Consider the following 16819-nt stretch of genomic DNA (forward strand, 5'->3'; position numbering starts at 1 on the left):
TTTCATCCTCATATTGAGTATCTACTCAATATCACCAAATCTTGGTTATTCTACCTACAAGATATTTCTAAAGGACATCTATTTCTCTTTATTTTTATGTCTAGTCTCCTTGTTCAAGCCACCAATTTCTTTTACTTAAAATACTGAAAAATTTTTACTGTGTCCTTAACTTTATATTTTATCTTTCTCCCCTTTAAAACCAAAATGATTTTTCTAAAACATGAACTTGAGCATTACTATTTCCTGTTTGCTTCTTTAGCAGAATCTGTCTCTTCCCTTATCTTCACATTACATTAGTTCCAGAATTTCTTTAGGTTTGCTGACTATACCACATTCTCATTCTTTGCTCTAGCCAGGGGTGGGCAAACTTTTTGACTCAAGGGCCACAATGGGTTCTTAAACTGGACCGGAGGGCCGGAACAAAAGCATGGATGGAGTGTTTGTGTGAACTAATATAAATTCAAAGTAAAGGAGCGGAGGGGAGAGCAAGAGAACCGGATAGAACAGCCGGATCCGGCCCACGGGCCGTAGTTTGCCCACGGCTGCTAGGCCCTTGAACATACCACCTGCTTGCCTTAGAAATACTTTCTCAATGTCTTTGCCTGGTTACCGCTTACCAATCTTTGGCTCTCTGCTTCAAAGTTGAGTGAAGTAGAATTCCTCAAGTCTCACAAGGTTAAATATCCCAGCTGTGAGTTTCTGGAACACTCTGTACTTCCTCTATCGAGATACCAATCTGAATGAAAATTGCTTATTCAAATGATGTCTGCCTTGTAAGTTATAAACTTCATAAGATGGAAACTATGTTGATCTTATTATTCCTCATAACCTCAATACCTACAAGAAGGTCTGGACCTATTAGGTATCAATGAATTTGTGTTAAATAAATGATTGAAAGTGCCCTGATTTAAACTATTTAATTTGATAAGAGTTAATTAATCCTCTCCCATGCTTAATGATTATCAGATAATATAAATCTCCTCATAATTGGTATCTAAAGGACACTTTTTACACCTCTAATGATTCATTTCATGTGTAAAGAGACTGACAGAAACGTTATTGCAAATACTTCCTTTAATAGTGAACAGTCTAATAAAAAAGAATGAAGCTTATATCTGCAACAATTGTTATGTCATTCACATAACAATTGTGGTCTGTCTTCTCACCCTCACACACTTCTTTGGGGGTGGGGCAGTGTAGGTTATGTGACATAACTTTTTGGAGAATAAGTGAGTATACTAGCTCAGTTTATCTTTTATTTAAAGATATTTTTATTGATTTCAGAGAGGAAAGGAGATGGAGAGAGATATAGAAACATTAATGATGAGAGAGAATCATTGATTGGCCGCCTCCTGCACTCCCGCTACTGGAGATTGAATCTGCAACCTAGGCATGTGCCTTTGACTCGAATCAAACCTTCAGTCCACATGCGGATGCTCTATCCACTGAGCCAAACTGGCTAGGTCCAGTTATTTCCTTTTATTTCTCTCTTTGGGTCCAAACTAGTTCAAAGAAAGTGTGCTTCTCTATGTGTGAGATCTACCAATGCAGGCTCACACCTGGGAAGGTCTGTAGTGTCTTTATGCTGTTGCACCCATGTTGGTGTCTGTTAAAATCTGGGTTAACAATTAGGAAACATACTTGTTGCAGATATACTGTAAGCTTCATTCTTTTTTATTAAACTGTTCAGTATTAAAGGAGGTAGTTGTAGTAAGTTTTCTGTCAGTCTGCTCCAGCTGCCATAATAAAATACCATAGACTAGGTGGCTTAAACAACAGACATGTATTTCTCACAGTTCTGGAGGCTGGGAAGTTGAAGATCAAGGTGCCAGCAGACTTGGTGACTGGTGAGAGCCCTCTTCCTGGTTTTCAGGTGGCTTCCTTCTTGCTGTATCTTCACATGGCAGAGAAAGAGGAAGAGGGCTCTGGTATTGTCCTCTTAATACAAGAGCACTAATTCCATTGTAGAAGCACCACCCTCATGACCTCATCTAAACCTAAATACCTCCAAAAGGCCCCGCTTCAAGGATCATCATATAGGGGTTTAACATATGAATTTTGTGGATACACATTTTTAGTACCTAGCAGCTTCCATTTGCTTTTCTATCTTTCTTGTTTTTTAATTGGTTCAGGAGAAAAAGAAATGGAGTGTACAATCTACTGGGTCTCATTGAGTCCCAGCATTGCTGTAGCATTGTCCCATTCTAGGCTATTTCCTTCATTTATCCATTTAGGCAACAAATACAGATTAAGTGTCCCCTATATACCAGGTAATCTCTAGGAAGATTAGTTCTTCCACCTGCACTTTAAAACAAGCATCAGAGAGTTTATGGTTTTACTGCCATTGGATTCTAAACATCGAATTAAAGTTGGATTGGATGGTATTTGGAGTTCATTTTATTTTAAGTATATACAATTTACTTTAACACTTTTCTGTATGACTTGCTCGTTTTAGGAGGCTAGTTTATGTATTCTCTCTTTTTTTATCACTCTATTACTTCTAGGTAAGTAGAATAAATTATTCTCTAAACTTCTATGTTTCCAACATTGTACCCCTGCCTTTAATTAATTAAATTTGTTCTTAAAGAAGGTATATAACTACATTTAAACGAAAATAGTTTCCATAGCACATCATAGATTTTCTAAATCCAGGCCATGATGTAATCAACTAAAATGACTATGATGCCCACATTCTTATTTCATCTGCAGCTTTCCTTATTTAAATCTATTGTACACACAGATTTTTCTCATTGCATTTAACTTAGAATTGTCGGACATTTTTCAATTTATTTTATTTTAGAAATTCTTGTTTGACTTCACAGTACTATGGAATTCAAATTTCTGCTGGAGTTAAGATATCGACCAAATAGGCTAGATTATGTGGAGCATATCTCTATGATGTTGACCTAGATGTTATAAAATTATGGAAATTTTCTATCCATACTAGCAGCTTATAGAATATCACTATACTCAAAATATTACAGGAAAGTGGATTTCTCACACTGCATTGATTGTTACTGTTATATCTATTAATATTATGTAGTAGTTGAGGAGCTTGCCCTTGATTTCCTAGAGTACATAATCTAATAGACTGCTTTTGTAGGTATATAAAAATTTTGACTTAATCCCTTTTCCTTTAAGTAGTAATTGCAAATGTGTATTCTGTATATTTGTATACAGAATATTTATATACTGGCATTGTTTTCTAAAGGGCTCTAATGGTAGAAAACTCAAGATCTTTGGTATTGGATTTAGATCAGATATTTTTTGAACAAATCTAACCTTTTTAGCCTATTAACTCTGGACAAAGAATTTTGGTAAGTGGATGTTCTTTACTAATATAAAATCTCTTTTGCTCATTTTTCCTTTTGATCCTAGCTTATGGCCTTAGAAACATAAAAAAATTGTGAAGAATAAAAAAATCAAGAACATCTATTTACGAGCATAGTTGAGTTATGCCTTAGAGGTTAAGAGAAAAAGGGAGAAAAGAACAAAGGTCATTGAATATGTTAATAGTCATTAAATAGTGCCCAAGGTGCCCCATGTACTGCTTGGAGCTCCCAGAAGAGTTTAATGTAGTCAGGGGATTTCAGAGGAAATCTTTCAAGATAATTTCCCAAGACATATCCAGTTACTTTTTCCTCTTTGCATTCATAGACGTTTGTTCCTTTTTATAGCACATCTTATTATATGTAATATTATATCTGTAAATATCGCTTCTACTAGTCTCTAAGTTCCTTAAGGATAGTAAGTTCCAAGAAAGCAGTTGCCACATTGGCAACAGTTTCAGAGACATTGAATTAAGATGGAAATATGCTGCACCTGGGAAATTTGGAGATTATTGGTGCTATTTGCTAGTACAGATTCGGGGCAGGGATGTTTGGGTGTATTCATCAGCATTCACTCAGGTAAAATGTCATTCACTGCATTCTGTTCATAGAGGGTTTGATATAAGATTAAGAGTTTACAGAACTTGGAAAAATTGAAGGAGAAAAGCTCTGGGACGCTGCCACTGAGGATAAGAAAAATGTTGCCCAAAGGTCAGAGAAATTGATCTCAGTCCGAAACATTAAAGTAAGTCTTTTTCAAAAGCTTGCCAGAAGCTATTACATGTCTCAACAACCTGTGGAAAGCCCCTAGAAACTGTCTGTCTGTGAGGGGAAGCAGATGGATCTTAAGCTTCCCTAAAAGCCCTGGTAACATGCTCATGTCTCTACATCTCTCTCATATGTCAACTGCTTCCAGGGAATAACAGCTTCCATTTACCTCAGCCTAATTCTTACCTGAGTTTCTCACACTGATCAACTTTAACCTAGAATCATGCAGAGCAGGAGGTTCTAGGAAGTGAGTTTCCAGGCTTAGTAGAAGTGGTAGTGGTGCCAAGTGGACAAGAACAGTCCAGGACTAGAGTTTGTAGGAGATTAGTTACCATGGCTTAAGAAGAGAAGTGGGTCACAAAGCAGAGGCCTTTTTTAAAAAAAAAAAATATGAAGTTGATTGAGACAGAAGAGTGTATTAAAGGCAGACAAAAGATTTAGAATTTTTTTTTTCCTTTTAAACAGTGGTAATATCTGGCTAGATTTTCAGCAGAAAAAAAACCACCACTAATAGAGAAGAATAGATGGTGGTATAATAAAAGAGGTGATAGTTAATGAAGCAGGTCTCTGAGGGAGATAGGAGTGGTTAAGAACAAAGCATGATTTGAGAGGTTAGGAAGGACAAAGCTTTCTCTGAAACTAAAAACAAGACAGAATGGCACAAAAAATGGATAGGGTTCGGAGTGCTGAATTGAGGGAGTTCATGAGTAACTACCTCTATTTTCTCTGAGAAGTGAGAAGTAATGATGCCTGTTGAGAGGGGGTCTGGTTGGGGTTAATAATGAGGAGAGTGCATTGGTTTGGAGTAATGATGAGGGTAGTACAACAAGAATTCCCAAGAGCCAGCAAGATAGTTAATTTCACTGAGAGCTCAGAGGAGTCTGGAGCCCATACATATGTATTGGCATCAATATTCATGGCTGCTGGATTTTTCCTACCTGCACTTACCATCTCTGATGACTTTATAGGTCACTTGAGTTCTTCTTTTCTATTATTTCAGTGAGCACCCTGTGCTTATCTAGTTCCTGACACTCATGTAGGCACAGTACAAAAATCATGTATGTGTGCCTAGTTTATGGTAGGCATTCAGTAGAATGTGTGTTAAACAGAACTGAACCAAGCTGGCTGTTGTAGGAGAAACTTGATCCAGGTTTATAGTGAGTTGTAAAATCCTGTGACAATGTTCCTGAGGTGACTGACTAAGGAGTTTAATATGGGTAGGAAAGAAAGTGAGGCTAGGAAGGGAGCTAATAAAAAGGGATACAGATGAAAGGAACAAGGGAATAGAAGTTGAGAGGTTAAAGAACAGATTTAGTGTCAGAGGAATAAGAAAACTAGGAAAAAAAAAAAAAACACCAACAAGAATTGTAGTCAAAGAGTAGATTGTTGGAGATATTTTCAGAGGTGTAGTACTTCTACGTGACAGAGAAAAAGGTTTCAATTATAGACATGGATTGGGTGAAGGGCACTGGAACTCAGAAAATGAAAGAATTAAGAATATGGTAATGGGAAGGGCCACCAATATACAATTGTACACTACACTGCTCTAGTCTACATCATAATGTGTGGATGCTGCTCACTGAATGTACTAGTATGCATTGCACACCAATGTGGCCAATATGGTGCCCAAAGTGGATGTTATTTATGTGGACTTTTTGTGTTCACACATGACCTTGCCAGGTATTGCCATATTGTTCTTCTAGTTAGCTAAGTGGGAAGTCTGGTCACTGTGTGATTGGAGGCTCTCTGGAGGGAGCAGAAAGAGAAATGGAATGCATCTAAGACAGGTTTTACAGTATACAGGAGTGGTACCTTGAGATACAAGGAATATTTCAATTCACAGAAAGGGATAAATACTTTACAAATGGAGAAATCATCAGCAACAAAGACCTAAAAGCAAGAAAGTGCTCTGGTCGTGTAGATTATACACTTTGTACTTTTCAAAGCTTTTCTGTGGATAGACCTTACCATGATACACACCATGGTGGCCATGGCGTTATGAGGACAATGGCAATCTTCAGCAAGAGAGTCTATTGACCCTTGGAGAATATATTCCAGTAATAGAAAGCAATTTTGAACTTAGAAGAGAGGGTCAGAGCAGGATGTTATCTACTTTTAAAGGAAGAACAGAAGGTGAAAATCAGAATGAGAAATTCTCTGATGTTTTATAAGAAATGAAACTGGTTGAATTAAAAACAAAAGGATTAGATTTCTATGTTACTAGAAATAATCATTAGTCTTTTCTAAGCTAAAAAGCTTCATAACTATGAAAATGGAAGAGAACAAAATGGATTGATTAAAGCAAGTGGTTTCTTAATTTGTCCCATAAAATTATTCTGATATATTCTCAAACAGTATTTACTTCAGAGAAACAATTGTTTCTGCAAATAGTGGTTTTGTATTTATATTATGCAGTATTATTTATTAAAATTATAGTGTATAATAAAATTAGCATCATTATTTTGCTTTATGTAGAGCCTTTGTTCCAAGGACCCCTGGAAGATTTATGAAAATATTGCAATAATCCCTATAACATCCTTGTGTAAAAGGTAAATTTTATTAAAAAATTCTGTTGGTAGTAACTCTTAAAAAAGTGGTGGGGACCTTTTGTCTGCCAAGGGCCATTTGGATATTTATAACATAATTTGCAGGCCTTACAAAATTATCAACTTAAAAATTAGTTGCTATATTTGGTCACACATTTAATTAACTCACCCCTAATGCCTTGGCAGGGCCAGACCAAATGATTTCATGAGCCTTATATGGCCTGTGGGCAGGACATTTCCCACTCCTGCCTTAAAAAATCAACTAGTCATCCACATAAAAGCAATATTAGTAGAGAAAGAAGGTGGGCGGCAATCAACATATAGGGTCTTTTGTATTTCTGCCACTATATTAGTTATGATGTGCTGCCACTATGTTAGTTATCCTGATAACTCAGTGACTGAACATAGCAGAAATTTATTTTTTCCTTCTCAAAAGTCCAGTTGATGGCGAGGAGTGAGGACTTATGTAAGAGTGAAGAGGGCAATCATATGGATAGAGATATTTCAGGAAACTTTGCCATTTTCAATATATAGACTCCAAAATTGACCTAGATGTTGTCATATGGACTACAGATGGTAGAATTGAGAGATAGAGATTTATGCAGGAGATTTTTATAGGCCATCACATTCCATAGGCCAGAGCATAACATATAATTACATCTAACTTCAAGGGAAACCAGGAAATGTTGCTGTGTATCAGGAAGAAAGGAAAATGGGTTTGATGAATAATTTGTCAGTTCCTGACTGTTGGAGTACTTACTCCTCAAAACCTAGATCCTTTATCCTGCTGACTAGGCCAATTGTAGGAACTCAGTTCCTTCATCCTGCTTCACTATGCTAACTGTCAAGTCCAAGCCCCTCAGCCAAGCCTCCTTGGACGCCAGGTATCGGAAGATGGAGAAGCCATGAGAAGTTATGGGTATGTAAGAGAGTCTTTACTATAGAAGCCAGTGGTCATGTAGCCATTGCTAACAAGGAGCCATTAGACAAAGCAGTTCTTCAAAGTAAAGTCTCATTCAGTAGCTGTATACCGGCTGGTTAACAATACATCTTCCCACACAGCAGTAGCAATACATCTTTGCCACACTGACAGCAGCAGCCTGCTGGTCAGTAACATACTTTATACTAGTTAGACAAAAGAGGCTTCTTTCCAAACAGTGACCTCACTATCTGGGTCATAGAAGGGAACACTTGCACAGTGTACAATACGATTACTGTGTCCTTGCTTTGCACCTGCATATAGCAACTCAACCTTGAACACTTTGATTAGGATTCCCATGCTCAGAGTGGCTTTGAACATCTGGTGTACTCTGAACAGGGCCTCAACACTCTAGTTGGCCTTGAGCATCTGGCGTACTCTGACAGGGTCCCCATTCTGATATAATCCCCAATCAGTAGTTCACATAAAATATGACCTGAGTTTCTTTTTTAAAAAAATATATATTTTATTGATATTTTACAGAGATGAAGGGAGAGGGATAGAAACATTGATGAGAGAGAAACATCGATCAGCTACCTCCTGCACACCCCCTACTGGGGATGTGCCCGCAACCAAGGTACATACCCTTGTCCGGAATCAAACCTGTGACCCTTCAGTCCTCAGGCCGACACTCTATCCACCGAACCAAACCAGTTAGGGCTGACCTGTGTTTCTTTAGCAACTATTTCACATCTTGACATAGGCTAGAGTATAGCAAAATTTTCCAGGAAATAGATTTCCACAATAGCACTTCTGCAATGGCTTAGTAATATAACTCTCAAGCAAAAGTTTTTGGTAAGATACAACTATTTGGGACAACCAATATAACAATTTCTAGTTTTGATCACAGGTGAACTGAGTTGTCATGGGCCCTTTTCTCATCCACTGTCAACACATAAAAAGCATGAGAAAAGAGATATGGATACAAACAATGACTTTAAAAATATCTAGCTAAAAGTGCTGTATCAAAGAAAATAGCTATAAAGTACTCTTGCATGTGCTTTACAGGTAACGTAAATGCTTGACCTTAAATGCCAAGTTCCATATTCATTTCTTACATAAAGCCTTCAAGACTAGCCATACTTAGTTTCAGTTGTCCACATTCCCTTTATAGACTTCCCCTGAAAAAGAAAATGAATAAATACTGGGTGTATATGTTTATACAAATATGTAATAAATAGCAAATGATCCACCAGATTATATAAATCAGGGAATAGCAGTTAAAAATTAACTTATTAGGGTTCTAATTTTTCCACTAGAACATACAAACTTTTTAGATTAAGACAACCTTTGTGTCTTAATAACAAATTTTTAAAGTAAAATTTGAAAAGTCAGACTTCACTACTGAGTAATTCTATAATAGTAAAAATAAATTCAAGGACACAACTCATTTACAAGTGATAGTGATGTTAATAAACCAAGAAAACCTCAGAAAACTAAGTTGATAAATAAGCATCAAATGATCCTAATAAGACATTTTATTATAGTTTCCCCCAATTTATTCATTCGTATTTTAGATGGGAATGTCATGTAAGCATTTTGGAGATAGAGAATACCATTTTGGGGATAACTGGGAATACTCTCACACTTTGCACTTGGCAACCCTATTAAATGTTATTGAATGACAGTTCATTCTTTCCCCCATCTAATCTACAATAACTACTTTTAGTGGCTTTATTTTGTGCAAAAGTATTTTTTCAATTTATTATTAAATAATAAGTATTAAAAATGACAAGTATTCCAAGATAAAAATAGCATAAATAAAATATTGGCTCTCATTTTGGATATGTTGATATTTTCTAATTTGACATTTTGCAAATTGTCCATCTTATAGGAACATTCTTTCCCAATTATATTTGTCAGACTTCCCATTGAATTGCAAATTAGGGAAGAAACCTTTTCAATTATCTTTCAAAATTCTGGGAACAAAATATCTCCTTCAGGAAACTCTATGGCAATTGCTTCCATCTATTGGGAGAAAAAAAAAGGAAGCCAGTTATTGTGACAAACTAGTGCTGTTGATTATTTCTCTATTTATTTTTCCCCTGTTCTTGGAAATTTACAGTCTAACAATTATTTCCATTAAAATTTTAAGTACTTCTATGAAACTATCTGTAATAAGATAAAATAAAAAACATGTATAACTTCAAAAAATTTCCCAAATTAAGTCAATGCAATTTAATTCAACAATTTTTATTGGGTTCCAAGTTTGTTTGGAATATTTAAAAGGTACACAAAATTAATAAGATAGTTCCTAACTTCAAAGGATTTAGTCTCAGTGGAGCTATTTCTAGTTTTTCACTTGCTTTTATGCATATCCTTAGAGTTGTCAATGATTTTACTATCTTCACTTTCTGCAAATCTGCCTACTGCAAAACTTTGCAAATGCTTCTTTTTTGTTGCTATATATAGTTTTTAAGAGCCCATTGCTTTTGGAGGGAAACAACATACCTCCAACACTGATGTTATCAGGAATCTTTGCCCGCATTTTTAAAATATCTTTACATGATGTTTACTTCCTGTGTGATATTATCAATATCCTCACTGCTTTTGGTAGCTAAGGTTAAACACTATTCATTTTCTGTCACTGTAGTATGGCTATATAACTCTTTCATGCCTTCTTGTGTGTGCTTATAAGAAATCTAAAATACTAATCTTAAAAGTGTTTAGAGGACTTAGAGTTATAGTTCATTAAAGAGATTTTACTTTATTCTGCTATTTTCCCCTGTAATTTACCCAAATTCACTTTTGAGGCTCCCCTTCATCAGGCATACACTCATAGAGATGTCTGCACTGAAATCCTAACTGTGTGACGGGCAAGAATACACAAGAAGTAAGAGGAAGAGAGACAAGGAACAGAGGGAAAGTGTTCCCTGTACTGAGAAGGAAATAAAATTCAGTCAGATAAAATAATTTGAATGATAATACTGAGCACATATTTACATAAAATTAAAAATATAATACTACTTTAAAAATTTTCAGAATCTCAGACATCTAATCTGGCCACGAGGGAGTAAGATATTATAAAATGAATCTCCTGCTACAAACAATTAAAAAACTGTACCAAAATTTAAGAAACAAATATTTCATGAATTGAACAACAGGAAGCACAAAACTAAGAAAAAGGAAACAAATGAAATTTATAACTGCTCAGGTTTTATAACTTAAAGTCATTTCTAGAGTGTGGCACAGGAAGAAAGAACACAAGCTTGGTCTGGTGACCTCATAAACTGAGAAGACAGAGACTGGTATTCAGGGAGATTGAGTTGACTAGAATTCATGGGATAAAGAACTTGAGATTATGGAACAATGCTGAAAAGGAACCCAAAAGGAACTTAACTCTGCCAGAAAATTCAACACTCTTTAAGGAATAAAACAAAATCCAGTTTTCAAAAATGTAAAATTCATAATGTCCAATATCCAATAAAAATTACTAGACATTCAAATAAGCAGAAAATAAACACCATAGTCAGGAAAAAAATTAATTATGAAGGACATGAAACGTACTGCTCATTTATCTTGCAGCAGGGAGCATGCTGTCATTCTGGGATCAATTTTATTTTTGTGCTGAGGGCACACTGCCCTCAAGCTGCTCACAACCCAAGCCTGAGCCTGGAGAAGGCACCAATGCAGTTATTCCAAGCAAGCTCTGGGACCCTTCTAATACCCGTGTTTCCCGAAAATAAAACATCCTCTGAAAATAAGACATACGTACAGGTTTCCTTCTGGGTGAAATATAAGGCATCCCCCGAAAATAAGGCCCCCAGGCTCTGTCTCAGAATGAAAATTAATTTACCGTAAACTGGTCGCTAGGGCTGCCCTGACTGGCGTCTAGCAACCAGTGACGTTACGCGGAGTCCTGACATCACTGCTGTGTGGAGGCGGACCAGAGGTCAGAGTGAGCGGTGAGCGCGGGGCAGGAGAGAGGAGGAGACTTTCGCAGATGCGTGTAGAAGAACAGGAGGATTAGAGCGGATGGGACACGGCAAAGGTGGTGAGTGCTGGTCTGTCTCTGGTGACACTACCTGATGCTCGCGGCCGCCTTCATGATGACTGAAGGTTCTCAGTCAGTGGCAGACCCTGCTCTAGCCCAGATTCAGGCTCCAGCAAGCCCAGTGACAGTCCCCAGGCAGGCCCCAGGAGGTAAATGTCTGATAAAGGGGTAGGGAGAATGTCTGGTGAAGGTGTTCAGTGGCACAGGGGTGGGGGGAGGGGGATCACTTAAAATGACACAGGAGGATCAGAGGGGGCAATCAAAATGACACAGGAGGATCAAAAGGGGTTACTAAAATGGTAATCCCCCCTCTGATTCTCCTGTGCCATTTTGATTCCCCCCTCTGATTCCCCCTGTGTCATTTTGAGTGATCCCCCTCCCCCCACCTTGATACCCTAATTCCTTTTTTTTTACCCCTACGGTAGAAATGAGTGCAAAAAGAAAAAGCTACTCCGTGGAGTACAAGAAAGGAATAGTGGAAGACTCTTGGGGCCAAAATCTTACTGCTTTCTGCAAAGAGAAGATGTTGAGTATCCGATTGGTCCGAAAATGGCAAGCAGAGTATGGTAACCTCATTGAACAAGTGGACAAGGGAAATGCTAAAAAGCGCAAGTGTGGATCAGGTCAGCAACCATTATTTTCCGAGCTGGAAGACCTGATCTGTGAATGGGTTGTTGACAGGAGAGCAAAGGCTTTGGGTGTGAATAGGGCTCAGATTCAATAATTTGCCCTTGCAATGGCACCACAGTTTGACATAGCCCCCGAAGACTTCAAAGCATCACAACACTGGCTGGATAATTTCCTTCAGCGAAGTGAACTGTCTTTAAGAAGATCTACAACACTGTTTAGGTTGGAAGATACTCAAGTTATTAAGCGAGCACTTGCATTCAAGTCCTTTATTGATGATGCTGACTTCTCTAAATACAATCTTTCCAACATGATTGCTATGGATGAAACTGCAGTGTTTATGGGCCAGTCATCTCAAACAACAATTGAACAGCGGGGTGCCTCCTTAGTGTACATTCCCTCCACTGCTTACGAAAGTGCACATGTTTCCTGTATTTTGGCAATTCGTCTGGATGGCGCTAAAATCCCACCTTTAATCATTTCTAAGGACAAGAAGGAAAAGATTGAACGTGTTTTGGGCGTTTTTATTCTTGAAACTGAAAAAGCCTGGGCCACACAAGCAGTTATAAGGAAGTGGGTTGATTTAATGCTGCCGCTTGTTATGCGAGGGAGCCAAAGAGGTCTGCTAGTCTGGGATGCAGCCAGCACTCACTGCGCTAAAGACATGAAGACATTTCTTCACGAAAGAAAAATAGATCAGATAATGATTCCCGCAGGAATGATGGCCTATCTCCAGACTCTTGATATTGCAATAAACAAGCCATTCAAAGACAATTTGCGCATGGAAATTAACGACTACATTGAAAATAGAATGGAGAGAAATCAGCGTGGAAACTTTGTGAAACCTAAACTGCAAGAAGTTGTGACTTGGGTGAAGAATTCATGGGAGAAAATCACTGACAGTTGCATTGCAAATGCACTGCGAGCAGGCTACCTTGACAAGAAGTACTCATTTAAAGACAGTGCTATTGCTAAACATGAGAGATTTGGTCAACTGATTCTGAAAGAAATGGAGTCACAAGAAATTCACCAGGAAATTCAGGGATTGGATTGTTATGATGATGTTCCAGAAGATGATGACATGATTGTCATTGAATAAATGAGTAAATTCTTGATACTGTAGGATTCACAGTTTGTCTGGTTTGTGTTGACAACTACCGTACTACCGTACTGTATACAGGTAATAAATTTCCTTTATTTTCATTTAACAATAAATGTGTACCATATTCTTCTTCATGGAAAAATAAGACATCCCCTGAAAATAAGACCTAGCGTGTCTCTGGGGGCAAAAATTAATATAAGACACTGTCTTATTTTCAGGGAAACAGGGTAGGTAACTTTGTCTGAAGCTCTCCCCATCGACCTTGTTGAACCTTTTTTTGGAAATACATTGCAATTCAAGATTGTTCTACCTTAAATTTATTTCTCTTCTACAGATATCAGATCTGAATCATGGTCTAAAAGCTCTCTATACCTTCCACTGCCCTCTACCATTAATCTCTTACATACCTAAATTCCATCATGGCATTTACTTTTCAGTAGACACAAACTAACACAAATGGTATTAGGGATTGTGCAAATGAACAGTGGTAAATCGAGATTTGGGACTGGCTTATTTACTGAAGGGCAGACAAAATGGGATCTATCCTGAGTAACAGGTTGGGCATGAATAGTCTCTGGCACAAGATGTCCAAGGCTTGATTGTTGACGGTTTTACCATAAGGTGCTTCCATAAGGAGCTGCCGTAGCTTCTCTCTTGCCTGCCATGCTGATAGGTACTTGATCGTGAGGGCTAGAATGAAAGATTAAATACATAAAAAATAAATAATTGGAAGTACTTTCTTAATAAGTGGGATTTATTATCTTTGGAAGGACCCTAGGGGAAGGAGGAAACTCACTGGTGGGGTTGCCCTTAAGAAAACTGATGGTTGACACTGAGTGAAGTGGACATGTCAGAATCATCCTGGCATACTTAGAGGAAGAGGTAAAGATGCTGAGGAAGTGAGGTTGCTGGATTGGATGTGTAAAACCAGAAGACCCATCCAACAGGAGAAAACAGAGGACATATTCAGTAAGTTCTTAGAAATGTGCTAATGGGAGAGACACTGGCATCACTAGGTCCTGTCCTGGTTTTTCTTTGCAGGACATGGCTGGAGATAGGAGAGGGAGTCACAGGTCTGGGTTAATTTACACAAGGGTGTTGGGGCCCTGAAATAATGGAGGCCAGGAGGTGGCACTTAATCATGAAAAATGAGGAGGCTGCATTACCTTAATTACTATCAAGATCAAAGGGGCAGCCAAAGGGAACTTGTCCCTGAGGAAATTATGGAGATGGTTAATAGAGTATGGTATCCTTTGGGACGAAATAATTTGGCAATCAAGAAGCATGCTATGTCCTTGGTATGTGTCTCTAGCAATGTTCAGCCAGTATGGTAAGGTGTGAATGTATCCAATTTAATGGAACTGCCAATTGAAAAGCTTTATTTTTAATGGTCATCTTACATCCATAAAAATCAAAGACATTTTGGGCTCAATAAATACTTATTATTATAGTTATTAAAATTATTATTTATATTAAAAAAAAGAAGCATGCTACCTAATTAACATCTATAATAAAATTAAAAAATCAAGAATGGAGGAGCAGTTAGATTGAAGAGGATCAGCCCAATAAAAAGTTACTACTCCTTGCTCAGTTTCTGGACCTGAGTCAGTTTTCAGACCAAGAACCCATTGACTGAAAAGAGGTTGAGTCCACAGGAGGAAATATTCTAACTCCACAGCATATGTATGCGGTAGTATTCTCACATTCCTTCCCCAAAGGGACCTAAAGCCATTTGCTTGGGTTGACTACACATTTGGGAAGAGAGATATGTTAGTTACTTTTAGTTGTTGTCTTGTGTTTTCCATAACACACCACAACAAACTTAGCTAAAAATGACACTAATTTATGATTTCGCAGCTCTGTAGGCTCAGATGTCCAACACTACTAGTATGTGACTCAGATGATTTTTTTTTTTAAGGTCTGATAAGGCCAAACTCAAAGGGTCAGTAGTGTTGCATTCCTTTCTGGAGGATTCTTTCTGGAAAAGAATATGCTTCCATCTTACTAAGGCTTTTAGCAGAATTCATCTCTTTATAGTTGCAATGCCCAGGTCCTCTTTTTTTTGATGGCTGTCAGACAAGAGATTCTTTTAGCTCTTTCAGGCAATATTTATTTCTTGTCATGTTGCCCTCTCCATCCTCAAGCCAGTAACAGTGCACTGAATCCTTCTCACACTTAAAATCTCTCTTACTTCTTTCCAGTCGCTCTGACTCCAGCTAGAAAACTCTTTGCCAGGCGTCCTCAAACTACGGCCCGCGGGCCACATGCGGCCCGCCGAGGACATTTATCCGATCCGCCGGGGGTCCGCTGCCTGTCCTGCTTAGCAGCCGACTCGTCAAGGGCCCGCAGTGCGCATAGGAATTTGTTCATAGTTTTTTTTTTAAACTATAGTCCGGCCCTCCAACCGTCTGAGGGACAGTGAACTGGCCCCCTGTTTAAAAAGTTTAGGACCCCTGCAGGCACATATGAATAGATTGGGCCCACCTGCCTCAACCAGGCTGCTCTCCCTACCCTTAATCGCATACATCTGCAAAGTCCCTTTTGCCATATAATGAAATACAGGGTGCCTCCAAAAATGTATACATACTTAGAATAATTATTCATTCCAGTGGGTTAAATCTTAAAGAAACATCAATTGAGCTATCAAAAAATGTATTTTTGGCTCTTTGAGGAAGACGTGGTTGCTGTAGCGCAGCTCTGTCCCGCACGCTCCTGACTCACTCTCGCTGAGGAACAAGTCAGTCAGGAAGCCGCTCTGCAGCCATGGGCTTTTAAAGATTTCGGGAAGACACCCGTGGAACCAGAGGGGGCGATTCACCGAATTAGAATCACACTAACCAGCCTCAATGTCAAGGTGTGTGCTGACTTGATCAGAGGCGCAAAGGAAAAGAATCTTAAAGTGAAAGGGCCAGTCCGGATGCCAACCAAGACTCTGAGAATCACTACAAGGAAGACTCCCTGTGGGGAGGGTTCTAAGACTTGGGATCGGTTTCAGATGAGGATCCACAAGCGGCTCATGGACTTGCACAGCCCTTCTGAGATTGTCAAGCAGATTACTTCCATCAGCATTGAGCCAGGGGTGGAGGTTGAAGTCACCATTGCAGATGCTTAAATCAGGCTTTTTAATAAATTGGCTATCAGTTGTTTAAAAAATGTATTTTTGGGGACACCCTATATATTCACAAGTTCTAGATATTAGGGCATGGGTATCTTTGGGGGTCCATTCTGCTTTCCAGAAAGAAATACCCAGGCTTTTGAGGACCTTTGAATACACGGTCTGAGTTGATATTGATACATAAAGGTTCAAAGTATCATCCTTGTTTTCTTTTCTTAGAATGGGAGTTTAGAGAGGCCAGGTAATAAATGTAGTTCTGGATAAAATCAGCTCATGGTAGGCTCTGTGTCCACAGATCACCCAACTGTCATTTCCCCTATCAATCCATGTAGAATTGCTATAGTTGGTAGTTGGAGTAA

The 16819-nt window shown here is 38.3% G+C and overlaps 1 protein-coding gene across 1 annotated transcript; it reads left to right on the forward strand.

Moving 5' to 3' along the window:
• Positions 1-14493: 14493 nt before the first annotated feature.
• On the forward strand, positions 14494-16457 carry LOC308241700 (small ribosomal subunit protein uS10-like; the record flags this gene model as incomplete). Its single annotated transcript, XM_080655233.1, has 2 exons — positions 14494-14643; positions 16077-16457. 2 exons carry the CDS (start codon positions 14494-14496, stop codon positions 16455-16457), a joined length of 531 nt encoding a protein of 176 aa, XP_080511359.1.
• Between the last annotated feature and the right edge of the window lie 362 nt (positions 16458-16819).

The sequence above is a fragment of the Plecotus auritus genome, assembly GCF_963455305.1.
Source record: "Plecotus auritus genome assembly, chromosome: 1".
In the NCBI taxonomy this organism is placed as follows: Eukaryota; Metazoa; Chordata; class Mammalia; order Chiroptera; family Vespertilionidae; genus Plecotus; species Plecotus auritus.